Consider the following 27,616-nt stretch of genomic DNA (forward strand, 5'->3'; position numbering starts at 1 on the left):
CTGGTCCGGGAAGATCCCACATGCCGTGGAGCAACTAAGCCTGTGCGCCACAACTACTGAGCCCGTGTTCTAGAGCCCAGAAGCCACAACTACTGAGCCCACGTGCCACAACTACTGAAGCCCACGCGCCTAGAGCCCGTGCTCCGCAACAAGAGAAGCCACCGCACCACAACAGCGAGTAGCCCCCGCTCGCTGCAACTAGAGAAAGCCCGCGCGCAGCAAGGAAGACCCAACGCAGCCAAAAAAAAAAAAAAGAAGAGGTGAGGAGACAGCCAGGTGAAGGCGAGGGCACTAGAGTGATGCGTCTACAAGACAAGGAGTGCCAAGGGTTTCTGGCAGCCACCGGCAGCCAGGAGGAAAGCATGGAGCACACGCTTCCTCAGCGCTTCTGGAAGGAACCAACCTGGCTGACACCTTGATTTGGACTTTCAGCTTCCAGAACTGTGACAGAATATATTTCTGTTGCTTTAAGCCACCTGGCCTATGGTAATTGGTTACCTGAGGAAACCAATACAGGGCCACAGCTTCCCCTCACCCCGCCGTCCACCATATGTTGACTTTTCCTCCTTCCAGGAAGCAGTTGGGGTTAACAACTGTGGTCTCTTGCTCTCGAGGAAAGTAAATGTAGGCCTCAGCCTGCCTCAGCCCAGAAAATAAGCTGTAGGTCATCAGTAAGAAAGGAGGAGATGCATTGTTGGTAAATTCCCTGCTAAAGAATTCTTCATAGTTTAAAAACTATGCTGGCTTGCTTTATGTATTTCTTTAAAAGAATGAGGAGAAACCTGCCAGTCTGTCCCCAACCAGAAAAGGGAAGGCTGTGACTGGGTGTCAGTGTGGACCACACCTTCTGAGCCCAGTCACCGGCACTACCTGCTCCCTCACTCCCATCCTGCTGCTGGAACAGGCACCTGGAGGTCCCCTCGGGGCTGGACTGTGGGCTGTGAGCCACGGGCACAGCCCCTCGTTGCCAGGGGACCCCACCTGCCCCGGGGCCCAGGAACATTTGGGCCATTGAAGGTCCCACCCCGAGCAGGGCCCTGGGGGCTGCAGATCACATCTGAACGCTTCCAAGCTCTGCACCCAACAGGAAGTAAAGGGCAGGGAGGGTGGCCTGCCTCTCTGTCCCTTGGTGTCTTCCATCTTCCATCTCATTACAATTTAAAGAATCAAAATGTAGGGGCCCCGCCCTAGATCAATCGGGTTTAACAGTCGTGCAAATGACTGCTTCGGGGGTGGGGGGAGGGGGGAGGAGCTGTGCACGCCTGTCCTGGGCCCCAGGAAGCCACACGGGCTCCAGCTGTCACCTGCAGGGGTGATCGACTCTACAAGGGGTGGGGGTGGGGCATTGTTTTGTGTTTTAGCGAGTAAATCTCTGCGTCACAGTGAGAGACCTTGGCTGCCACCTTTACAAAGTTACACGAGGCAGCGTCTGCTGAGCCTAGCAATTTGGGCTTCTTTCTAATATGCCTGCACGCCAGAAAGGTTGGAAAACAACAACAAAACCTCACCACAGCCTAAATCAATATTCCTAACTCTGGCCTGAGCACATTACAGATGCCAATGGGTGAGACTTTGCATTCGATAAAGTAAGCGTATTTCATTTTGTTGGGTCCCTTGCCTGCGTCTGCCCCTCATCAAAGTGTCCCACTCTAGAAAAACTGAGGCCAACCTTCTCTTCCCGCTCTTCTTCCTCCCCGCCCCCAGGTTGGTTGACACCTTCTGCATCTGCGAAGGGTACAGTGTGTGTGCCTCGCTGCCTCATGTATGAGATTTACATGGAGACCTGCAGGCAAAATGTTCAGAACCAAGTCAACCCAGCCACGTTTGGGAAGGTAGGTTGTGAAGATAAAAATACATGTCCACTGAGTAAAAAAAGCATGCAAGTTAATGATGAGGAAATGCTGGGATTTATTTGGGTCCGATGGCTTCCCAGTGGATATAACTGGCTTCACCCTGGGAACCAGCCTGAGGGCTAACATACGTCCTCATCTCCATCTGAAAGCCATTCCGTCCTTTGTCCATACTTCATAGTGAGGGGCCAGGAAAGTTCAAGGGTGGGGTGGCATTCACCCAAGAGAATGCAGCTATGGCAGCCTCAGATACCCCCAATTCTCAACCAGCTTGCTGGGCCATTATTCCCCGCATAGAAATGCCACAGCTCAGGACCCCACAAGCTCAAAGAGCCACTTAGTGGTGTCAGACAGCTTATGCTTCCCACAATTCGGTTGTTCCTAGAGAACTCACGGGCACTCAAATGTTTCCTCTGGAGGTTAAGAACTCTGTCAGGGGTTTGTTTAGACCACACACAAAAAAACAAACATTAGCACAAGGATGGCCTATCTGAGACCCTGCACATCTAACGTATTTATTGAGCAGCTGCTATGTGCCGGCACTGTTTTAGGTGCTGAGTGTACAACAGTGAACAGAACAGAGAAAAATTCCTGCCTTTACTACATTTATTATATTATAGTTGAGGGAGATAAAGAAGATAAAATATATAGTCTCTTAGGTGGTATAAATGCTAAATGGAGCAGAAGGAGGAAAGGACCGTGTGTGTGTTTTAGGGGAGGACTTGTAATTTGAGGGAAGGCAAACAGGGAAGGCCTCCCTGAGAAGTAACATTTGAGTCCAGATTTCCAAAAGATGAGGCAGTGAGTATGGGGCTATATGAGCAAAGAGAAGTGCAGACAGAGCCAGCGCAAAGGTCCTGAGGCAGGAGGGGGCTCAAGTAGCAAGGAGGCTGCAGTGGCTGGAGGGCAGAGACCAGGGAGAGACAACTCAGGGAGGTGGGAGGAGCCAGGCGTGCAGGGAGTGGACAGGGATGCAGCAGCGGATGTCGTGAGAAGGAGTCAAAATCTGGGTGTATTTGGAAGACAGAGCCAATAGGATTTGCTGATGGAAAGAATTAATAGAATCACGGGGCTTAATTGTTATTAAATTAACAATAATAACTTTCAATCGTATATTGCATCCTATTTATTTTCAATCCGGTTTTCAGGAATAGACAGACAAGTTAAAAGGAGAATTTTTTTAAGGGGATATCTCATTTAATCCAACTGCAAGAAGTTGGAGTGGGCCTCATAGAATTTAGTCCAGTACTACCCAGTAAAAATGTAATAGGAGCCATAGATACAATTTTAAATATTCTAGATCCTCATTTTTAAAGTTTTTTTAGGGTGAAATTAATTTTTTATAACTTTTAAATTCAACCCAAAATATTCAAAATACTGTCGTTCAACATGGAATCAGTATTTAAAAATGAACGCGTTGTTTTTTGCATTCTCTTCTTCGTGCTAGATCTCAAAACTCTGACACATCATTTCACATGTACAGCCCGTCTCAGTTCACATGTACAGCCCGTCTCAGTTCACATGTACAGCCCGTCTCAGTTCACATGTGCAGCCCGTCTCAGTTCGGACCAGCCACATTTCAAGTGCTCAGTGGCCGCGTGTGGCTGGTGGGTCCCCTCTGAGACAGCCCATGAGTAGATTACGTCACCAGGCATCTCCTGTCTCTCCCTCTGGTGTATCCGTATGTAAACCACTGGGACGCTGCTTCTCCGCACTGGGCCGCTCCAGGCCCCTTCCCAGAAGCCAGCTTCTGCCACCACTTCACAGCTTCCCAAGGTGGCTGCTTGTCCTGTGATTCCCGTGATGCTGTCCGTGACCACCTGCCCCAGGGTCCCACACTGTAATGGTCTTTAGGCGAGAGAGGCCCACAGGGAGGACAGGTGGGTGGGAGGAAACAGTTGGCATCTTTGAGGCTTTGTCTTGTGTCACAGCCATCAGCAGAGGCTGGTAGCATTAGAAGTCAAGGAGCAAACCAGGAGTGATAACGGTGGAGGGTCCCACAGCCGGTTACAGTGCTTGGGCAGCAAATCTGGTCTCCTTCTTTACGGGTCAGTCCTCTTTCCACCTGCTGTTCCCTCAAAAATATCCTGGACTTCCAAGAGAACTTGGAGGTCACTGGTCCAACTCCACATCCAATGCAAGAGCCCTTCAAAAGCACCTCTGGCTGGGAGCTTTTATGAGAACAAAATGCCCTCTCTGGACAGAGACAGCCATGGGGGCTCGGAGCTGGGAGTGGGCAATGCGTTTCTGCAACAAGGAAGCTGCTCTTCCTCTGGGCAGACGCGATCCCTCCCCAGGACCCATGCTTGGCAAGCAGAGCACAGGCGGATGGAAAGCCACCCGACTCCTTGCAGGCCTGGGGACAGCTCACAGCCTGCAGGATCAGACCCCTGCAGGGGCCACCTGGCCGGTGCTGAAATGACCTGGGGGACAAGCCAGCTCACGGCCGCAGAGATTCCAGTTCAACCTCTCCCTCCCATCTTTCCTTCCTTCCTCTTGCTCCCTCTTTCTCCGTGGTCCTCAGTGGACAGAATGGAATTGGTTCATGACACGCTCTTACCTTCGGTCCACTCACAGCCTGATTCCCTCTGGTTCTTTCGTTCGTTGCGGAGCACAGGCTCTGGACGCGCAGGCTCAGCGGCCATGGCTCACGGGCCCAGCCGCTCCGCGGCATGTGGGATCTTCCCGGACCGGGGCATGAACCCATGTCCCCTGCAGCGGCAGGCGGACTCTCAACCACTGCGCCACCAGGGAAGCCCTCTTTCGTTCTTTTTAACAATGTTATAAGCATCTTTGAACCCATCGCCCCGTATGAACCATATGGCCAGATCCCTGTATCCATCTCCCTGCCTTCCCCGCTGGTGGGAACCATCAACCCCTTCATCGTTATCTTTCCTTTTTAAAAAGAGTTTTAGTGCATTTGTATGTCTTTCTGTTTTTGTTTTCTTTTTTTTGACCTTTGACCCCCTTCACCCATTTTGACCACCCCCATCCCTGACCTCTGGTAACCATCAATCTGTTCTCTGTTTCAGTGAGATTGGTGGTTTTGTTTTACTGTTGTTTTCTACATTGCATATATAAGCAAGATCATACCATCTTTGGCTTTCTCTGTCTGACTTATTTTATATAATGTATTTCTTTTAAAAGCCCATTTTTTATTTTTGTGGCTTAACTTTTTAAAAAGGAGGGTCATGTTATATGTCATCTTTTGGGACTTTTTCCACTTATTATTATATCAAGATTCCTCTACATTCATTTGACTGTTGTGTAGTAGTTCAGTTTACCTACCTTCTCTCCCTTTGATGAGCATTTGGGTCGTTTCCCAGTTTTGCTGTCGTGAACATTCACGTGTGTATCTCCTGCTATGCACGTGGAGATGTTCTCTTGGGCGTGTGTGTCCGGGGGTGAACTTGCAGGCTGACGGGCTGTGTGACTATGACGTCTGCAGAGGGGACCAGATCGTTTTCTGAAATGATGGCTTCTCTTGCCCTCCCACCGACAATTCTGTAGATTCCAATGATGTTTCCAAAACACTGCCATTTTTAGACCCATTTCTCTAGCCGCAGTCATCATCCCTGAAACGCAGTCATTGGTGGAAGCTCTGCACTTTGGATAATCATAAAATAAGTAGAATCTTCTAATACGGCAGTTGCTCAAATATCGGAAAGAATTGTTTAAACCTTTGTGTCTTCCCTTCTTCATCGAATACTCTTCGGTCCCAAATTTTTACTTCCCTGACTACGTGTTTCGTTTTGACTTCAATTTATTGGTGTTTCTCTTCAAAGGTAGGTTCCCCAAGGGTACAACCCCGTGTCTCAGGAGGGCTCAGAAGACGGGGCTTTTATTTCTCTTTTTTAACTTTTTGGGCTACTGTTCGCTTTCATGCTTCCATGCCACTCTGCTGGTTTCATTTTCAGCTTGTGATCCAAAAAAAGAAAAACAAAACCCTTCGGTATTTTTGTCACACGAATTAAAAGTAAGCTAGCCCTCCCAAAACTGCTTTATAAACTGTAAAGCACTCCATGTAGATACAATGTTGTCCTTGTTATCAGACTGTGGTCATTATGCCCGTGACCGTGGGAACCCAAGAGTGGCTGTTCCCTTATTCCGAGTTGCAGCTTCTTAGTGCCGACCTGCCGTGTCTTCTAGACTCACAGTCACCCAGTCGTCTCAGCCTGCTGAAGCTCACACGTGGCAATAGCACATCTCTTATCCCCCCTTCAATAAATCAAAAGCAATGTGGACACGTGCAAGGCGTTAGGCTCTGGAGCTCGCTGGGTGTCTCTGGAAGGTTTTCCAACCAGCCAGGAATTCCCCCGGCTGTCTTATCACTCAGCCCACATTTTGTCCTTTCTTCACTAGGCACATTGGGGCACTTCCTCAAGGGCTTTGCTAGTCTGGGTATCCTGGCACTAAGCCGTTTCCCTATCTGGCAGCCTTATCAGATGGGAGTGGGGTGACGAGCTTGACACGTCTTGGTTCTAGATGATCTCTACTTCCTTTTTTAAGAAATCAAAGGGTCCTTTTCAAAACCTCTCTCAGATTTTCTTCTAAGTGGTTTCCCCTCAAGGGCAGTCCTACTACAGGGTGTTCCGAAAAAAGAGTTAAAAAGAGCCTCCGGTGCGTGACCACGGGCATTTGTCTAGCATTTTTGATCTTCCTGCTTCCCTTCGAATCCATCCCCCAAGACACTGAGGTCCTAGCTTTCAATTCTCGTTGGGAATTTGCCCGAAGAATGAGTCAGTTCAGTGGTGCTGGTCTTGGAAAGGGACCCTGAGCTGCTGAATCTGTGACTCGGTGGAGAAGGGAGAGGAAGGGGAAAAGGATGTGATCCCAAAGCTTGTTTACAAGAGAAACAGCAAAATACCCACTTCTCACTTCCTGCCTCCCCCCGGGATTGGGGTTGATTCCAGACTCCCCACCAAGTTCCTGTGCAGATGTTGGGGTGTTTCTTGCTCTGCTCAGCAGTCCTGGGTGTACGACAGCTCATCTCACTCCCAGCGCAAGTGATGGCTTGTGTGGATGAGGAAATTTCCCAAAGGCTGACTTCCTTTTTTTAAAGTAACATTTCCTGATGTTTTTCTGATTATGAAAGAACACATTCCCTTTATAGAAAATGTGGGAATTCGAGAGAAGGGTATAAAAGAAGAAGAAGATAAATGCTGGCTACGACCTCACTGTCCAGAGATGCAAGCACATGTGTGGTTTATTTGCAGGCCCCCGACACACTCACATACACGTGCCAGCAGGAGCGGGGAGTGATCACAGAGGCCTCTCTGTTTCCCACGTCCCTTCGGTCCTGCCCACGCGGTGGTGCTTCCTCCCTCCTGAAGGAGCATCTGAGCAGGCAGCCTGACCTCTCTGGAACTCCTTGGGTGACACAAAGCCCCATTGTCCTTCTAGTTTACCAAGCAGTATCTGTCTGACGCTTCGAATGTCCAACCCCACATAACGTCCAAACTCTGAGCCGGGTTTAACGTGGAATCGCTTCCGCAGTCCTCCAGCGAGGTTTCTCGCCAGCAGAGAACTAGTTGCGGGGGTCTTCTCTTCCTCCCTCCCATTCTTCTACCACCTTGCTGGGTGTTGGTTGGACCCCGTGGGAGGGGAAGGTTAAGAGTGGCTGCAAAGTTTCTACTGCACAGCTTCACACTTTGGGAGGCCAGGCAGACCCTTGTCTCCTGGTGCCTTTGTTGACTTCTGCAGGGCAGCCCTTGGGAATGTCCTAGAATGCATCCCTGGCCTTGGTGAATGACTCTGAAGCCTGACTGCCCATCCTGGGGGGCCTTGCTGGGCAGAGTCCAGGCTCTCCCACCTGTCAGCTCTTTATCACGGGTGACCAGTGTCTGGCCATCGAAACTTCTCAGCCACTCTTGGCCTGAACAGGCTGTGGGTGTGCTGAGCCAGGGCAGCAGCCGTGCCCCTCTGCCTTCCCCCCAAGGCTACTGGCTGGCCAGCCGTCTCTTATCCATTCAGAGTCCTCTGCCCAAGCCAGACACTGACTGCGAGGGCCTCACGATCAGCCCTTCAGGCAAATCTGTGAACCCCCTTCCCCTGGGCCCCAGGTGACTGGACCATCCCGTCCTGCACACCCTTCATAGGTCAGGGAGTGGTCTTGCTGCAAGAAACCCCCTTACACATCCTCCGTTTCCTCCTCTCTCTGTCTCATGGTGGGTGATTTGAGTCGAGGACTTTTTAGAGTTTTCTAACCAAATTTTAGCTGAAAGCCTGAAGGTGCAAGTCCCCTGGCAGGGCGAGTCTCACAGTTCACCTTGCTGTCTGTCTCTGTCTTCACGCCCCAGCCTCTTGTGTAGACACCACAAGGATGGATGGATTGAAAGATCAATGTGTGGATGGATGGATGGACATGTGGATGGTCAAACAGGTGGTTGGACAGACAGACAGACAGGTAGCCCTAAGCCTAGAATCAGACTAACTAGTTTATAATCCTGGGCAAGTTATTTAACTTTTTTGTGCCTCAACTTCGTCATCTGTAAAACGAGAATATTCATAATGTTAATACCAGTACCTCCTTCATGAGAGGCTTTTAAGAAATTAATGAGAAAAACACACATAGAGAGAATTGGACACATAGGAAGCAACCAAGGGCTGTTAACTTTCATAATTACGTACATACATATTTTCACTTAGAATGTCATAAACATTTTCACATTAAACTATTTCTAAATGCATGGTGTAGAATGGCTGTGAAATATTTTTTTGGCTGTTCCAGAATCCATTTAACCATTTTCCTTATTGGAAATTTATGAAGTTTATAATTTTTCTCTCTTCTGAGGAACATGAGTCTCCATCTGTATCTGGTAATTCCCCTCCGAGAGATTCTAGACAATTGTAAGCTCACGTGCTAGTTCTTGATATTCTTACCCAAATCCATAATATCCTTGACCTAGGGAACTTGTTGGGTAAGAACTACATTTAGCTGTTTCAGCTTGCATTCATTGTATGGTTAGGGAGGGTGAGCTCTTTGGCATGTGTTTTGGTTATGTGTATCCTTCATGTATGTACATTATTATCCGATCACTTTCTATTGGGGTGTTAGTGTTTCTCCCGTTGATTTATGTGAGCTCTATATACTAGGTAGATATGTTTTTTTTTTTTTTTTACTTATTACATCTTTTGGAAATAATCATCTCAGTTGCTTTTTAAATTTTGACTGTGGTGTTCCCGATTATAAAATGAAATCACAGGATAGTCTGGGGTTGGAAATACTCAGTAAAATAAGACGTGTGGATTACTGTCCTGCCAGGCAACTAGGAATTTGTTTCTGCTTCTCCCTCCGGAACACCAGATGATACGCCAGGGCCTTGAATCTGAGTCTGCTGCGTGCTTGAGGATAATCCTTCTTGGTAGCACTTATTTTACAACTAGACCTAGAGGGAAGGTTTTAAGCGATGTTCTCAAGAGAAGATGAAGTGGTCAATCTGCGGTTGAAAGTAGGAACTTCTGGCTCCGAATGCTGCCTTTAGACGTGGCTGACGTTTTCTTTTAACTCCTGTTGTCACTTATTTTCGTCGTACGTTCTGGTTCTTCTTCCCTGAAGGAGCCTCGATTTGGCCTCGTGACCTCGATGTGCCAAGACCTGCCTCTCCATCCCTAACTTGTGCCTTCCCACCTGGGCTTGGGCGGCTTCCTGGAGGAAGAGGTGGGGCCTGGCACCAGCCAAGAGAAACGCTTCAAGACACTGTCAAATCCTGCTGCTTTTGGAAGCTAAGAATAAACAAAGGAGGCTGGCAGAAGCGGAGGCTGAGTGACTACGGAGCAAATTGTAGAAAATCACAGAAATCATTACATGACAGCTTGGCACATCCTGCCTTCCTGCTTTGTATTTTGTAATTTTACCACAATCCAGGATTTCCCTTTTCAACAGGCATCCACTTGGATACCATGCTTGTCATGGACCTGTGAACGACCTGTAAACCTGGAAAAAAAACAGACTTCTGTTTTTTTAAAATGTAATTGGTCATAGACATCATATCAGTGCTGTCTAAGAAAACGCACATCAGAAAGATGGTGGGGTTTGGGACTTCCATGGCGGTCCAGTGGTTAAGACTCCGCGCTCCCAATGGAGGGGGCACGGGTTCGATCCCTGGTCAGGGAACTAAGATCCTGCATGCCGCATGGCACGGCCAAAAAAAAAAAAGATAAGATAACGGAGAGATGAAACGTTGAGTCCAGAAGTAGCTCTGTTATTCAATATTTAACAGCATTTGCTAACAAAACCTTTAAAATGAAAAAATTAGGTAAACAAATGAATAATAAAAAGTGAAAATGCCAATCACATTGGAAAAAAGAAACTAGTAAAATCATGGCACACTCACATGCTGGACTATTTTGCAGTGTTTGTATTGATACTTCCCTGTTTTCAGAGAATTTTTAATGACAAGGGGAAGTGTTTATGGTACAAGCTGGAGGGAAGAAAGTGGAAAGCAGAGCTGCAGGCATGCTAATTGTGTGATGCTGGTATTTCCTATGTAGACCCACAGAATCCGTGTACATAGTGAGGCTTCGGAAAAAGATGGGAATGAACCACATTGAGGTCTACACGGCAGTATCCCTCCGAGTGGTGTGTTTCCTTCTTTATACTTGTCCGACTTTTCCAAATTTCAGTTACATATATTTTCTTAATGATCGGAAAAGAGGGAATACAGTTTAAACGTGGCAAGAGATGAAGCTGGAAGTTCTATTTCTAAATTTTCAAATTGCAGCTTTAAATCTGGCTTATTCTTTTAGCTCGTGCACTTGGTTTTCCCTGATCTTGGCACCCGGAGGTGGGGCACAAGAGGAAGTGCCAGGTAGGTTGATCATTTTTGTTTTATTATTTTTTTAAATAAGACTTCTTAAAAGTTCACATGTGCATAATAGGAAACCAAAAAACAAAAGAAGCAAAACACAAAGTCATCCATAATCACAAGCAGTTTGTTTGTTTTATTTTAAATGTTAAAAACACACATTTTGAAAAAATCACAAAATGGGTGACCAGAGAAATGCAAAACTAAACAAACGATAAATATCACCTCTTACCAAAGAGTTCCTACAATTATATGAAATTCCCAGTGCCTGGTGTAATTCAGGTGATGCAAGGACCGAATATGAGTCTCTATCTTCTCGAGAGATTTTGTTTAAATACAAAGGTCACAGTGTATTTTTCTGTTTCTGACACTTCCAACGTTTAGATATGTAAATATCTAACTGTTGAAATAGTTAAGCAACTATATCCCTAGAACAATAAAACTGTTTTAATTACTCCTTGAACTAAAATTTCCAAGCATTCATCTAATTCGCATATTTGGATTCTATTCTGGAGACAGAAGGTACCCGGGTGATATTTTTAACTTGGAAGGAAATTCCAGTGTTATCGGGTGCATCCTGTTATAATTGTCACTCAGTTATCATTGTTATTTGTTGTTTGTTTTAAATCAAGAAAAATCAGGAGAAATCAGTGAGATCAGGAAATCAGTAAGAAGGGATGGAAGCCAAACTAGGGAAGGAGCCTGCCACCCTTGAAGGAGTGGAAGGCATGGAAGAGTTTGCCAAGCTAAACATTGGGCAACAGTTAATTTGAAAAAATTGTGTTGGGCTGCTAGGAGCCCATACGAGCTGCTGCCTTTCCCCAGCTCAGCAGAGGAGGAACCAGCCTTCCTACTGGGGGTCTGAGAACCTGAGTCCATTCAGCAGAGGGAACACTGGCATTAGTCCACCTCCCTTTGAGAAAGTCAATGGTGGAGGAAACCGGAGGCTTTCCCTGTGGCATCTCTTTAAGATTCGAGTGTCATAAGTCGGGAAAGCAGAGGGGAACATCTGCAAGCCCGTTTCAAAGTTGATGCATGTGAAATAGTACGAAATTGTCCACCTAACAGAGCTTGGTCAGGCCGTATGACTGGTTAGCTTTTCCTAACAAATGGAGTCAGTGATGAAACCCAGAGAAGAGCTCTGGGGCTTCCCTGGTGGCGCAGTGGTTGAGAGTCCGCCTGCCGATGCAGGGGACACGGGTTCGTGCCCCGGTCCGGGAAGATCCCACATGCCGCGGAGCGGCTGGGCCCGTGAGCCATGGCCGCTGAGCCTGCGCGTCTGGAGCCTGTGCTCCGCAACGGGAGAGGCCACAACAGTGAGAGGCCCGCGTACCGGAAAAAAAAAAAAAACAAAAAAAACCCTCTGTCTTCCTTGGCTGGTCTGTTCTGTGTCTTCTCTAAAGCACGCCAGTGGTTTGACATCATCTTGAAGACAACCTTTATTTTTCAGGTATCATTAACGACGGGATCCGTATCAAGAAAAGTTCTTTCTTCTATGCCCAGTACTGCTGCCTTCTAGGTGAAAAAAGATACCACAGGTTAGTACCTGTCATTTAGGTCACAGCCTGATCCATATTAGGACCGTTCGTACTTTGAACCTAACTGGCTTTTCGGCTGTTGTGCCGTTCATCCTTCTTAAGGATGGAAGTACACACATCACATGACCATGCCTCTGACACGGGCCACATCGTTGGCCAGAGAAATGCACATCGCGTTCACTTCCTCGGATACTGTTCATTTTCATCCTCATCTCAGTGGCCAAAGCCGTTTTGCACAAAGTCTTTGTCCTTCTCCATCCCCCTGTCAAATATGACAGAATGAGCCACTTCCTGCGCGAAACTTCCTCTAGCCCTCAGGACTCTGCGTCGTCCAGTTCCTTCCCCAGAATGAGCCCTTCTTGGTCTCCTTACCTCTTCCCGCCGCCCCCAGGGCATGCATCTCCCTGAGATCCAACCGTTCGTAATCCATGACGCTCTTCCCCCACTTTGACCCCAAGACACCTCATCCCTTTCTGTCTTCCACCTGCCTCTCCGTCCGTGGATGACTCCTTCTAAATCACTTGTGCTTCTCATCTCTCCCACCTCCTAGGCTTTTCTGTCTGGCTGCCTACTGGACATTTCCATCCAGAAGACCCACTGGTACCTCACACTGAGGATGCAGAAATTTAACTTCATCCTCTCCCTCCAATCACTTCTGCCTCTTGACGTCCCTATTTCCATCTGCGATCCCAATAGATACAACCTGTGCAGGGCGTCACCCGAAAGCCATCCTTGACTCCCTCGGGTCACAAGTCCTGTTAATTCTTCCCTTTCGGGTCTCCTGACCACTCTTTATGGTTACTGATGTTTCCTTGAAGCCCTGGTCATCTCATAATAATCAGGATTATTTCCGTGGATCCCACGTGACCTCCCTCTCCTCAGCCTCACCTCTCTGTAAACACAGCTGTGAGTAAAGCAACTACACTCTGGTAAAAATTAATTAAAAAAATTAAATTAAAAGTATAATAATAAATAAATAAATGGAAGGAGTAAGAAAATAATGGATAATCTTGATTTGGCAAAACTTATAACTTCTTTATCTTAAATAATTAAAGGGAAATTCCGTGTGTCTGTGGGCCACATTCTTAGATATAATTTAACAAATATAATACTTAATAGCAAAATATTCATGTTAATTCATATGAAGGCCGAGAACCCAGCAGGACCAAAACCAAAAAGAGATATTTAAAAAAGAGAAATATGAATTCTGAAACATATCAAGAAACCTTAATACCTTAAGGAATTCTATGAAAACTGTCTTTGTAACACTACTCATTAATATAAATACAAACCCCTAAATTTCAAAAGAAGTAAATAAATAAATACACACAACTGTGAGACTAACCTCCCCACCATTCTGCATTTTCTTTGTCTCTTTCTTGCTCAGAAACACTCAGGAGCTTGCTCTTACCTCCTGCGTGAAGCCTACGCACCCCCCTTTCCCAGACTGGTGTCCGCCCCCCAGATCCTTCCTACTGCACTTTATCCGACCCTGTTGCCAGTTTCTCCCCCATATAAACTGCCGGTTTCAGCCATACTCACTTTTCTCTGAAAATGTCAAATGCGGTTCCGTCTTTGCTCCTATCATCCTGTCCTTGCATGATGTCATTCCTTCTTCTCTCTGTCTCAGTGGACCTTCCTGAATCCTGTCCCTTCCCTGGGACATACCTCAGGGACCACCTGATCCAGGGAACCGTCCTTAGCAGCCCCAGCTCTAGGGAAGACCCCCTCCTCCAGTGCCCCACGCCGCTCACTGGCTGTCGACCCAGCCAGCGTTGCCTCTTAATTCATACGTTGTTCATGGAGCCTTCATGTGGCATAAATAGAGGACCACATGTCCAAGTAGCCAGGGTCAATTTTACCTTTATTTCTAGCCCAGCATAATGATTAAGAGGGCCCCTTTTACTCTCCAAAGGGTTCTGGTGTGGACAAGAAACTATAACGAATTATATGATCACCTTTTGTATAAGGTACCCTGTGTTGTAAGGCAGCGGCCAATCGGGAGCCATGGGGAACCACCGGTATGGGTAAGACATGGACCCGTCTCTCTGATGGCTTCATAGAGGAACTAAATGTACATTTCGCTTGATAGCAAGTATAACGTGATGGGTGTCGGAAGTGTACACAAGGTCCCGCGAGAACTCAGAGATGGAGAGCGCACGTCTTGGGCCAGGGGATCAGAGGGGCCCGGGAGAGAGGCGTGCTTTGAACGAAGCTGTGAAGGACAGAGCGTTGACGGGTGGAGAGGGAGGCGGGAGGGAGAGGATGTCCAGGCTTAGGGAGGCAGGTGAGCATACACAGAGGTGTGACGGCAGAGGCTCCCTGCCGTGCAGGATGCGGAGATAGGGTGGAGCAACAGCCTGGGGAAGGCACTTGAATTCGATTCTGGGGGCGGGGAGTCTGTAAGCCTTTGGAGTCGTCCTCTGGGAAACAGGGTGGCGTCATCATGGGAACCTCTGCAAGGCCAGGAACCATGGAGCTTGTTTTATCCCCAACATTGCCTAGAAACACAGTGTTGGCCCTGAAAAGGCTGTTGAAGAATGAAAAGCTTGGAATTAAGGTTTAAAGAGACTAGACTGGAAGGAGAGAGTGACAGCGGCCAGGAAATGGTCCTCAGTCGTCGTGATGAGCGCCTGGACCAAAAAGGAGGCAGAGCTGCAGGACCCTTTGGAGGCAGGGTCTTTGGATGGTTGAGCCCGTGTCCACAGACGGTGGCAGGGATGACTCAACCTCGAGTCGAGTCTTTATTACCTGCTTCCCACCAGCTCCCCTCTTACATCTCTTATTCAGCCCTTAGTCACAAAGATGGAAAAATGAGAGCAGCAAAAATAGAGAAGTTAGGGAAGGGAGCCGGAAGGATGAGAGATGTGTTTCAGCCATAGTCGGACCTTTCCTTGCGCAAAGGGGATCTGTCACTTGCTGATGTGTGTGTGTCTTTGTTTGCCCAGAGCACCCAGCAGGTGGTGTGGAGAGCCCTGCATGTGCCCCCCACACACACACACACAAGGAAAACAACCAACAGGGCAAGGACTGTGCAGGGGTGAGAGGCCATCAGTGTCCTGAGGCCTCTGCATTGATGTCACAGAGAAGGGGGCTGGAACTGGTCTTTGTGGGGAAAAAATAGGCTTTACCCTCATCGAGGAAGAGGAGGAGGGCTTCACGGGACAAAGGTCAGAACAAGGATGACATGGGCTTATTCTGGAGATCAGCCCAGCAGCAGGTGCTTTTAATGTCCTGCGCTCCTCACGTGTCTGATAATAGATAAACTCTAAAGTCTTGGCCAATTAAGAGATTTTTTTTAAAGCATTAAGGTTTTTTTTTAAATTTAATTTTATTTATTTTTTTATACAGCAGGTCCTTATTAGTCATCAGTTTTATACATATCAGTGTCTACATGTCAATCCCAATCTCCCAATTCATCCCACCACCACCACCCCGCCACTTTCCTTGGTGTCCATACGTTTGTTCTGTACATCTGTGTCTCAATTCTGCCCTGCAAACCGGTTCATCTGTACCATTTTTCTACGTTCCACATATATGCATTAATATACAATATTTGTTTTTCTCTTTCTGACTTACTTCACTCTGTGTGACAGTCTCTAGGTCCATCCACGTCTCTACAAATGACCCAATTTCGTTGTATATATGTACCACGTCTTCTTTATCCATCCGTCTGTCCGTGGGCATTTAGGTTGCTTCCATGACCTGGCTGTTGTAAATAGAGCTGCAGTGAACATTGGGGTGCATGTGTCTTTTACAGTTACGGTTTTCTCCGGATTTATGCCCAGTGGTGGGATTGCTGGGTCATGTGGTAGTTCTATCTTTAGTTTTTTAAGGAACCTCCATGCTGTTCTCCATAGTGGCTGTATCAATTTACATTCCCACCAACAGTGCAAGAGGGTTCCCTTTTCTCCACACCCTCTCCAGCATTTATTGTTTCTAGATTTTTTGACGATGGCCATTCTGACTGGTGTGAGGAGATACCTCATTGTAGTTTTGATTTGCAGTTCTCTAATAATTAGTGACGTTGAGCATTCTTTCATGTGTTTTTTGGTCATCTGTATATCTTCTTTGGAGAAATGTCTGTTTAGGCCTTCGGCCCATTTTTGGATTGGGTTGTTTGTTTTTTCGATATTGAGCTGCATGAGCTGCTTGTAAATTTTGGAGATGAATCCTTTGTCAGTTGCTTCATTTGCAAATATTTTCTCCCATTCTGAGGGTTGTCTTTTCATCTTGTTTATGGTTTCCTTTGCTGTGCAAAAGCTTTGAAGTTTCATTAGGTCCCATTTGTTTATTTTTGTTTTTATTTCCATTACTCTAGGAGGTGGGTCAAAAATTTTAGACCTTGCTGTGATTTATGTCAAAGGGTGTTCTTCCTATGTTTTTCTCTAAGAGTTTTATAGTGTCTGGTCTTACATTTAGGTCTCTAATCCATTTTGAGTTTATTTTTGTGTATGGTGTTCGGGAGTGTTCTAACTTCATTCTTTTACATGTAGCTGTCCAGTTTTCCCAGCACCACTTATTGAAGAGACTGTCTTTTCTCCATTGTATATCCTTGCCTCCTTTGTCATAAATGAGTTGACCATAGGTGCGTGGGTTTATCTCTGGGCTTTCTGTCCTGTTCCATTGATCTATATTTCTGTTTTTGTGCCAGTACCATATTGTCTTGATTACTGTAGCTTAAAAAGCATTAAGGTTTAAGGGTAAGTTTCTTACCGACACCATGTTTTAAGAAATACAACATGTATATTTTGAAGGCAGAATATAATAAATCTTAATACTGCTGTTAATCTATGAACTATGCTGGTGAAACTGTTTTCTATTTTATTATATGACATCTTTTACATTAGGACCTGTGTGACCTTTTAAAAATTAGGTCTGAAAATAAAAACTTCATCTCTCTGCTTTCCAGGTAATGAAAACTATATCTCTCATCCATTCATTTATCTGTTCATTCAACAAATATTTAAGTTCCTACACTAAGTCAGGCCCTGTTCTAGCCACTGGTGATGAAGCAGTAAGCAAGATAAACAAGGCCTTCCCACTGGTCAGGTTTATTGATTTTTTTAATTATTATTTTGTTTTGCCCCAGCTTTTTGTGTGTGTGTGTGTGTGGCTGTGCCACGTGGCATGCAAGATCTTAGTTCCCCGACGAGGGATCGAGCCCATGCCCCCTGCAGTGGAAGTGTGGAGTCCTAACCACTGGACTGCCAGGGAATTCCCCCTCTGGTCAGTTTTAGTTGGGGAGAAAGACAGTCAAAAAGGAACGATAGTGAGATTGATCTGAAGACAATAAAATGCAGTCATGGGAGGCCTCCCTGGGAAGATGCCTTTGGAGCAGAAATGTGAAAAATGCAGGTGGCCAAGTGAAGATCTGGGGGACAAGCATTCCGGGAGGGGAAAGGGCAAGTGCAGAGGGCCTGGGGCAGGGATGAGTGCAAAAAAGAGCGAGGAAGTCTGAGGGTGGAGGTTGGCATGAACAGGAGAGTGGGCGGAGGGGGACCTGAAAACACAGGCAGGGCCCACAGGTCTTGGGAAGGAGGCAGGATGTTATTCCGAGTGTGATGTGAGCCGCTGGGGAGACTCAGGCTGGGGAGTGAAGCAGGCTGATTGGCATGTCAAGTGGAGATCCTCTGGCAGCTGTGCTAATTCTGGGCTGTAGGAGGAGATGGAAGAGGAGGGGGAGGGGGCCCGTGAGGAGGCTTAGCAGCAGCCCTGGCAGAAATGCCCACTGAGACTTGTCACTGGAATTCCTTTCATTCTCTGAAAGAGGCAGCAGAATACCAAGCAACACTACACGTGGACAGGAGCAGAGACTCTAGGACAGACTCCCCAGCTCCACCTCTAGTAAGCTGTGTGATCTTAGGCAAGTCACTCAACCTCTCTGTGTCTCAGATTCGTCACCCATTAACAAGGATACTAATATCTACGTCACAGGGCTGTTGTGAAGATTAAATGAATTAATACAAGGAAAATGCTTAAAACAGTACCTGGCACGTGGTAAACATTTAATAAGACTCTTCAGCATATTGCCCTTGGCTTTGATGTATTTATTTTAATGTATCTGCATGATTTTTTCATAGTGTTATGTGTATTATTTTTATTTTGGCTCTTGTGTTTTTCGATTCTATCACTCCCACTTGGTTCTGTTGTGTAACTTCTGTTTCCTTGCAGAGGTTTTCTATTTTTTTAATCTGTTTCAAAAGAATTCCTAATTACTTGGAACACTGCTATAATGACTGTGTGAAAACCTTTGTCACATAATTCCAACATCTGGTTCATCTCAGTGTTAGCGTCAGTAGATTGTCTTTTCTGATGCCAACTGTGATTTACCTAACTCTTAGTATTATGGGTGGTTTCCTTCCTCCCTCCCTCCCTCCCCTCCTTCCTTCCTTCCTTTCTTTTTTTATTGAGGTGTAATTGATATGCAACATAACATTAGCTTCAGGCGTACAACATAATGGTTAGATATCTGTGTATATTGCAAAGTGACCGTCGCAATAAGTCTGGCTGTCATCTGTCACCACACATAGTTACAGAATTTTTCTGGTCATGGTGACTGACTTTTTTTTTTTTTTTTTTTTTATGGCTGTGTTGGGTCTTCGTTTCTGTGCGAGAGCTTTCTCTAGTTGCGGCGAGTGGGGGCCACTCTTCATCGTGGTGTGCGGGGCCTCTCACTGTTGCAGCCTCTCGTTGCGGAGCACAGGTTCCAGACGCACAGGCTCAGTAGTTGTGGCTCACGGGGCCCGTTGCTCTGCGGCATGTGGGCTCTTCCCAGACCAGGGCTTGAACCCGTGTCCCCTGCATTGGCAGGCAGATTCTCAACCACTGCGCCACCAGGGAAGCCCATGGTGGCTTTGAAGATCTACTCTGTTAGCGAGTTTCAGACATATGACACAGTATTAGTAACTAATCACCCTGCTGTACATCACGTTCCCAGGACCTACTTATTTTATACCTGGAAGTTTGTACCTTTTGTCTCCCTTCACCCCTTTTGCCCACCCTCCAGCACCACCAGCCCCTCCGTCCGTCCCTGGCAGCCACTGTATCTATGAGCTTGGTTTTTGCTTTGCTTTTTCTTTTTAGATTCCACGTGCAAGTGAGATCATACGATATTTGTCTTTTTCTGTCTGGCTTATTTCACTTAGCATACTGCCCTCAGGGTCCATCCATGTTGTCCCAAATGGCAAGATCTCATTCTTTTTTTATGGCTGGATATCATTCCACTGTGTATATATACCATAATTGCTTTCTTCGTTCACCTGTCAGTGGACACGTAGGTCGTTTTCATATCTCGGCTGGTGTAAATAATGCTGCAGTGATCATGGAGGTACATGTATCTTTGCAAGTTAGTGCTTTTGTTTTCTTCAGATAAATCCCCAGGAGTGGGATTGGTGGATCATATGGTGTTTTTACATTCCCGCCAGCAGTGCACAAGGGCTCCCTTTTCTCCACACCCTCTCCAGCACTTGTTCTCTCCTGTCTTCTTCTTTTTTTTTTTTCTTACATCTTTATTGGAGTATAATTGCTTTACAATGGTGTGTTAGTTTCTGCTTTATAACAAAGTGAATCAGTTATACATATACACATGTTCCCATATCTCTTCCCTCCTGCGTCTCCTGTCTTCTTGATGACCGCCATTCTAACAGGTGTGAGGTGATACCTCCCTGTGAAGGAAATGATGTGCATTTCCCTGATGATCAGTGATGTTGAGCACCTTCTCATGTACTTGTCGGCCATCTGCATGTCTTCATTGCAAAAACGTCTGTTCAGATATTCTGCCCATTTTTAATTGGATTGTTTGGTGTTTGCTGTCGAGTTGTATGAGCTCTTTCTATTTTAGATATTAACCCCTTATCAGAGATATGATTTGCAAATATTTTCTCCAGTTCCATAGGTGGACTTTTCACTTTGTTGATGGTTTCCTTTACTGTGCACAAGGTTTTTAGTTTGATGTAATCCCACTTCTTTGTTTTTGCTTTTGTTGCTTTTACTTTTGGGGTCAGATTTCAAAAATTTCGTCACCAGGATCTATGTCAAGGAGCTTACCACCTATGTTTGCTTCTAGAAGTTCTTCTAGGCTCAGGTCTTACATTCAGCTCTAATTCATTTTGAGTTAATTTTGTGTATGGTGTAAGAGAGTGATCTAATTCATTCTTTTGCATGTGTCTGTCCCATCTTCCCGGTGCCATTATTGAAGAGACTGCCCTTTCCCCGTTGTATATTCTTAGCTCCTTTGTCGTAAGTTAATTGACCATATATGTGTGATTTATTTCTGGGCTCTCTATTCTGTTCCACTGATCTTTGTATTTTAGGGGTGATTTTCTATCGTATCCTGGGCATTTGGGTTATGTTAGGAGACTTGACCCTGTTTAAATCTTCTCCTTTAGCAGGCAAGCACCTGATTTAGGCTTAGCATATAGGATCTGGCCTACTTTTGTGGGCTGTAGTTCCAGTGACAGTTTAGTTTTCTGATCATGCTGTTCTGACCTGTTTCACTCTTCTGGCACTGCTGGGCCTTGTGATCAGTTACCTGCTGGGCCGCCTGCAGGGGCTGAACCCACCTCCATGGGCCACCTTCTCTGGGGAGCTGGGAGAGCCAGAGTGCTGGGCCTGCATCCCCTTATGCCACCTGGTGTAGGGCAGGGAGACACCAGTCTCTGCTGGTATTACCCCTGTGGGTAGACCGCCTGCCCTGCTGAGCTCCAAGTGTGGACTGGGCGTTGAACTGGCGAGGGGCTTCAATACTGTCCCTACATCAGTGTCCCGGAGGTGGTAGGGGGTGGTCAGCCCACCAGCACTTTAGAGCTGCCGCTGTGGGCATTTGGGGTGGCCAGCTCCTGCTGTCTCTGTCAGGCTTCCCTCTCCTGGTCCTCTTGGGATTCAGGTCTGTGCCTGTTGACAGTTCTGGGTTCCAGGTCCCTCCTGTGTGCAGTCCAGATACACATGGGCGATCAAAACAAAACAGCGAACTCATCACGTGGTTGCTTCTCCAGTCCTGTGCTCCCAGGCAGTCCACCATCTTCTTTCCAGCTTTCAGAGCCCTTTTCTCAAGGGCGATTGAATCATCTCCAGGGTATCGGTTCGGATTCGAGGGCAGGAGCCAGGAAAAGTGAATCTACAGCCTGTTCCCTGGACATGATTCAAGCTACTCCAGAAACTTTTTGAAAAAGACCATATATACTTTATAAATCAATGTTAGTGGTGAATGAAATGCTTACTTATATGTTTGTTCCTCATCAATTAAAATATGACGATGGGGGACTTGCCTGGCGGTCCAGTGGTTAAGACTCCATGCTGCCAATGCATGGGGCGAGGGTTCGATCCCGGGTCGGGGAATTAAGATCCCACATGCCGAGCGGCCAAAAAAAAAAAAAAAAAGTATGAAGTAGAAATCTATAGTCCAGAGATCCACTTTAAGAATGAGACACTGGTTCATTGCAGCTCTATTTACAATAGCCAGGACACGGAAGCAGCCTAAGTGTCCATCGACAGATGAATGGATGAAGAAGATGTGGCACATATATACAATGGAATATTACTCAGCCATAAAAAGAAACGGAATTGAGTTATTTGTAGTGAGGTGGATGGACCTAGAGTCTGTCATACAGAGTGAAGTAAGTCAGAAAGAGAAAAACAAATACCGTATGCTAACACATATATATATGGAATCTTAAAAAAAAAAAAAATGTTCTGAAGAACCTAGGGGCAGGGCAGGAATAAAGACACAGACGTAGAGAATGGACTTGAGGACATGGGGAGGGGGAAGGGTAAGCTGGGACGAAGTGAGAGAGTGGCATGGACATATATACACTAGCAAATGTAAAACAGATACCTAGTGGGAAGCAGCCGCATAGCACAGGGAGATCAGCTCAGTGCTTTGTGACCACCTAGAGGGGTGGGATAGGGAGGGTGGGAGGGAGACGCAGGAGGGAAGAGATACGGGGATATATGTATATGTATAGCTGATTCACTTTGTTATAAAGCAGAAACTAACACACCATTGTAAAGCAATTATACTTCAATAAAGATGTTAAAGAAGAAAAGAATGAGACACCGTAACATAACACTGTAAATCAACTATACTCCAATAAAACTTTTTTTAAAAAAGATGATGGAGCCTTTGGATTGGGACAGAATGGTGTAGACACATTTCTTTCTGCTTCTCCCTGCTCAGCACAACTGTAAACCCTGGAAATAACGCAAGAAGCAACCAGAGGAAAACTCTGAAAGGTGCTAAGAAGAAAGTGAGCAGGTTGGGAACCCCAGGGCTACACACAGCACAGAGGCGGGGTATCCCGCAACCCCCGACCCTAGACCCAGTGTTTCCCACCACCACCACCCCCAGCTGAGCAAGAAAAAGCATCCCAGACAGACTCATTCTTCTAACAATACCAGGCAAGGGGAAGCGCTAGGGAGATTCCCACCGAATACAAACAGCCAGAGGAAACACTCTCCTTCCTCGCTGGGTCTGAGACATCCCTTTTCCACCAGGAGATACTGGGAATGCGAGCCCACCTGTCAGGGGAGGCCGAGCTACAGCAAGCAGCCTGGTCCAGGAAGCCTCTTTGTCCCCCAGCCCACCCAAGAAGCAGCCAAGGAGTCCAGCTGACGGAATCCCTCCGCTACAGAGGGAAATCCCTGCCCTGCCTGAGAAAAGCTCTCCAGCCCCTCAGGCCACACCAACAGGGAGCTCTCAGCCCCGGCTAAGATTGACTACAGAGATGCAGTGAGGATACACAGATCAGAAGGGAAAGAGAGGCACTGTCTGGAGGGATCCACGTGCAGCCTTTCTCCTGCTCTCGCCCTCCCCCGAGGGCTCACACAGAGCACAGCCCTCTGTGCAGGAAAAACACAGCAACACGCGTGTGATGTTTCAGCTCAGGGAAGCCCGTCGGAGACTGCACACTCAAAGGCTTTACTAAGGGCTGGTCCCATAAGCACCTTCTTCCTAGCATGTGCCAAAACCACCAAGGAAGTTTACTCAGCCTCAACTACATTGTGTGCAGAAACAGTCCAGGCACAGTGAACCCCTCTTACTTGTTGCTTGTTGACTGGAAACACTCCGGGAGCCCAGTTCTCAGACGCCAGCCGAGGGCCAGTCTGGCAAGCAGGCCTCTCTGAGGATAGCAGTCTCAGGCCTGCCGCGTTCTGTCTTCTCTGCACAAGTGGGTGACCTTGTGAATAAGCTAAGAAAACACCAAATTGTGCTTTTTTTTTTTTTGCGGTACGCAGGCCTCTCACCGTTGTGGCCTCTCCCGTTGCGGAGCACAGGCTCCGGACGCGCAGGCTCAGCGGCCATGGCTCACGGGCCCAGCCGCTCCGCGGCATGTGGGATCTTCCCAGACCGGGGCACGAACCCGTGGCCCCTGCATCGGCAGGCGGACTCTCAACCACTGCGCCACCAGGGAAGCCCTGTGCTCTTTATTTTTATTGAAGTATGGTTGATTTACAATGTTGTGTTAATTTCTGCTGTACAGCGGAGTGATTCAGTTATACATACATATATATATGTTCTTTTTTAATATATATTCTTTTCCATTGCGGTTTATCACAGGATATTAAGAGTCCCCTGTGCTGTGCAGTAGGACCTTGTTGTTTATCCATCCTATGTATACTAGTTAGCATCTGCTAAGCCTAAACTCCCAGTCCATCCCTCCCCCACCCCACCCACCTTGGCAACCACAAGTCTGTTCTCTACATCTGTGAGTCTGTTTCTGTTTCATAGATAAGTTCATTTGTGTCATATTTTAGATTTCACATGTAAGTAATATCGTATGGTATTTGTCTTTCTCTCTCTGACTTACTTCATTTAATATGATCATCTCTAGGTCCATCCATGTTGCTGCAAATGGCATTATTTCGTTCTTTTTTATGGCTGAGTAGTATTCCATTATGCATATGCACCACATCTAATCTATCCATTCATCTGTCAGTGGACATTTAGGTGGTTTCCCTGTCTTGGCTGTTGTGAACAGTGCTGCTATAAACATAGGGATGCGTGTATCTTTTTGAATTAGAGTTTTGTCTGGATATATGCCCAAGAGTGGGATTGCTGGATCAGATGGCAGCTCTATTTTTAGCTTTTTGAGGAACCTCCATACTATTTTCCATAGGGGCTGCACTAACTTACATTCCCACCAACAGTGTGGGAGGGGCCCCTTTTCTCCACACCCTCTCCAGCATTTGTTATTTGTAGACTTTTTGATGATGGTCGTTCTGACCGGTGTAAGGTGATACCTCATTGCAGTTTTGACTTGCATTACTTTGATAGTTAGCAGTGTGAAGCATCTTTTCATGTGCCTGTTGGCCACGTGTATGTCTTCCTTGGAGAAATGTCTATTTAGTTCTTCACCCATTTTTCGATTGGGCTGTTTGCTTTGTTGTTGTTGAGTTGTATGGGTTGTCTGTGTATTTTGGAGATTAAGCCCTTGTTGGGCACATCATTTGCAAATATTTTCTCCCATTCTGTAGGTCATCTTTTTCATTGTTTACGGTTTCCTTTGCTGCAAACTGCACTCTTTAAAAGGGTGAATTGCGTGACGTGTGAATTATCTCTCAACGAAGTTGTTCTTTAAAAAAAATCCCAGCAAGGTGTTTTTGTAGACATAGATGGCTTGTTCTAAAAGTTACATGGAAAGGCAAGGCCCTAAAATAGTTCAAACAACCTTGACAAAGAAGAGTCAAGTGGGAGAAAACACTACCCGATATTAAGGCTCACTATGCAGCTATAGTAATCAAGACAGTGTGGTTTGGTGGAGGCATAGACACAGAACAGGGACAGAGTAGAGAACCAGAAATAGACCCGCTCAAATATGCTCACATGATTTTTCACAAAGGTGCAAGCGTAATTCAGTGGAAGAAGAGTAGCTTTACAACAAACGGTGCAGGAACAACTAGACGTCCACGTGCAAAAAAGTGAACTTCACAACTGATATAAAAATTAACTCAGGACGGGTCATACACTTACATTTAAAACATAAAAATATTGGGCTTCCCTGGTGGCGCAGTGGTTGAGAGTCCGCCTGCCGATGCAGGGGACGCGGGTTCGTGCCCCGGTCCGGGAAGATCCCACGTGCCGCGGAGCGGCTGGGCCCGTGAGCCATGGCCGCTGAGCCTGCGCGTCCGGAGCCTGTGCTCCGCAACGGGAGAGGCCACAACAGTGAGAGGCCCGCGTACCGCAAAGATAAAATAAAATAAAATAAAAATATTAAATTTTAAAAAATAGGAGAAAATCTTTGGGGTGTACCCTAGGGTTAGGCAAAAAGTTCTGAGGCTTGACACCAAAACCATGACCCATAAAAGGAAAAACTAATGAGTTGGACCTCATCAGAATGAAAACTTTTGTTCTGTGTGTGACCTGGTGAAGAGAAGGGAAAGATAAGTTCCACCCTGGAAGAAAATATCTACAAGCCACACATCCGACCAAGGACTAGTACCTGGAATATATAAAGAGCTTTCAAAACTAAACAGTAAAAAGAAAAAAGTCCAATTAGAAAATGGGCAAAAGACATACCCATACCTCTCCCTGAAGAGGATCTACAGATGGCCAGTGAGCACATGGAAGGCTGCTGAGCGCCGTTCATCATTATGGAAACGAAATCAACACCACAGTGAACACACACCTATCAGGGTGATTAAAGTAAAAACTAATGACAGCACGAAATGATGGCGATGATGCGGAGAGACGCCATACATTGCTGATGGGAATGCAAAATGGTCCAACCACTCTGGAAAACAGTTTGGCAGACTCCTCTAAAACTAAACACACAGTTACCATTGAAACCAGCAAGTTCACTCTTGGACATTGATCCCAGAGAAAGGAAAACTTCTGTCCGCACAGAAACCTGTACACAGGGCTTCCCTGGTGGCGCAGTGGTTGAGAGTCCGCCTGCCGATGCAGGGGACGCGGGTTCGTGCCCCGGTCCGGGAAGATCCCACATGTCGCGGAGCGGCTGGGCCCGTGAGCCATGGCCGCTGGGCCTGCGCGTCCGGAGCCTGTGCTCCGCCACGGGAGAGGCCACAGCAGTGAGAGGCCCGCGTACCGTGAAAAAGAAACAAACCTGTACACAGATGTTCATAGCAGCTTTCTTCATAATGAGCAAAAACTGGAATGAGCCCTGATGTCCTTCACTGGGGGACTTTAAACAGGGTGGCACGGCCACGCCATGAAATACTGTGCAGCTGCGAAGGGAGCAAACTATTGACACAACCGCTTGGGTGAATCCCCAGGGAATTACACTGAGTGAAAAAACTGTCTCAAAAGGTTCCATACTGTATGACTCCGTTTATAAAACATTTTGAAATGACAAAGTTTTCTTTTATTGAAGTATAGCTGATTTACAATGTTGTGTTAGTTTCAGGTGTAGAGCAAAGTGACTCAGTCACACATGTATGTATGTATGTATCATATTCCTTCCCATTGTGGTTTATCACAGGATACTGAGTATAGTTCCCTGCGCTCTACAGTAGGACCTTGTCGTTTATCCATCCTATATGTACTAGTTTGCATCTGCTAAGCCCAAACTCCCAATCCAGGCCTCCCTTGCCCCCTTCCCCCTGGGCAACCACAAGTCTGTTCTCTATGTCTGTGAGTCTGTTTCTGTTTCTTAGATAGGTTCATTTGTGTCATAAGTGATATATGGTATTTGTGAAATGACCACGTTTTTGAAATGAAGGACAGTTTCCTGGTTGCCAGGAGTTAGGGACCTGGGGGTGAGGGACCAAGAGATGGGTGTGGTTACAGAGGGGCAGCCCCAGGGACCCTCGTGATGACACGGATGTTCTGTGTCTCGTCTGTGGTATTGAATGCACGAATCTCCGTAGGTGATAACCTTGTGTTGAACATATGCAAAAAAGAGTTTAAGTGAAACTTGGGAAATTCGAGTAAGATCGGTGAATCTGTATCAGTGTCAAAAGCCAGACTGTGACCTTGTACTGTAGATGGGCAAGATGTTTCCATCAGGGGAGATGGGGCAGAGGGTAAAAGGGAGCTCTCTGAATCATTTCTCACCACTGCTACCACGATTACAAATAATGCATCAAGCCTGACCCTGCAGTCCAGGAAGACACGGGATGGCGGGTCCCCTGAAGTAGCTGGTCTTCCCCTGCCCCTGTCTTCTCCTCGCGCCCAGTCCCCCTTCCCGCAGAGTCGGGCTCATTCCTGTGTCCCAGAGTGCCCTCCTCACTCTGGCCTGTGTAGGGGTGGGACAGGCAGCACAGCTGTTCACGTGGCACCCTAACCAGGGCCCGCCCTGCTGCACACCTGGGAGCAGGCAGCCCCACGGGCAGGTAGCTGTGTCCGCCCAGGGCACACGCTCAGGGCCGGCTTCTGAGAGCACGAGCTCGCCAGTGTTTAGATCCCAGATGAGCATTTCCCTTGTTCCCCAGAGTGATGGCCCCAGTGAGGCAGGCATTTCTC

The 27,616-nt window shown here is 46.8% G+C and overlaps 1 protein-coding gene across 1 annotated transcript in view; it reads left to right on the forward strand.

The window, feature by feature from the left end:
- RFX8 (RFX family member 8, lacking RFX DNA binding domain) overlaps positions 1–27,616 on the forward strand; it is a 72,097-nt gene that overhangs the window by 5,025 nt on the left and 39,456 nt on the right. Inside the window, 1 exon segment of the mRNA XM_029232497.1 lies at positions 1,705–1,832. Coding sequence (XP_029088330.1) covers positions 1,761–1,832 — 72 coding nt within the window. The 5' untranslated portion in view covers positions 1,705–1,760.

The sequence above is a fragment of the Monodon monoceros genome, unplaced genomic scaffold (genome assembly GCF_005190385.1).
Source record: "Monodon monoceros isolate NGI ecotype Baffin Bay Population unplaced genomic scaffold, NGI_Narwhal_1 Super_Scaffold_19, whole genome shotgun sequence".
Lineage (NCBI taxonomy): Eukaryota > Metazoa > Chordata > Mammalia > Artiodactyla > Monodontidae > Monodon > Monodon monoceros.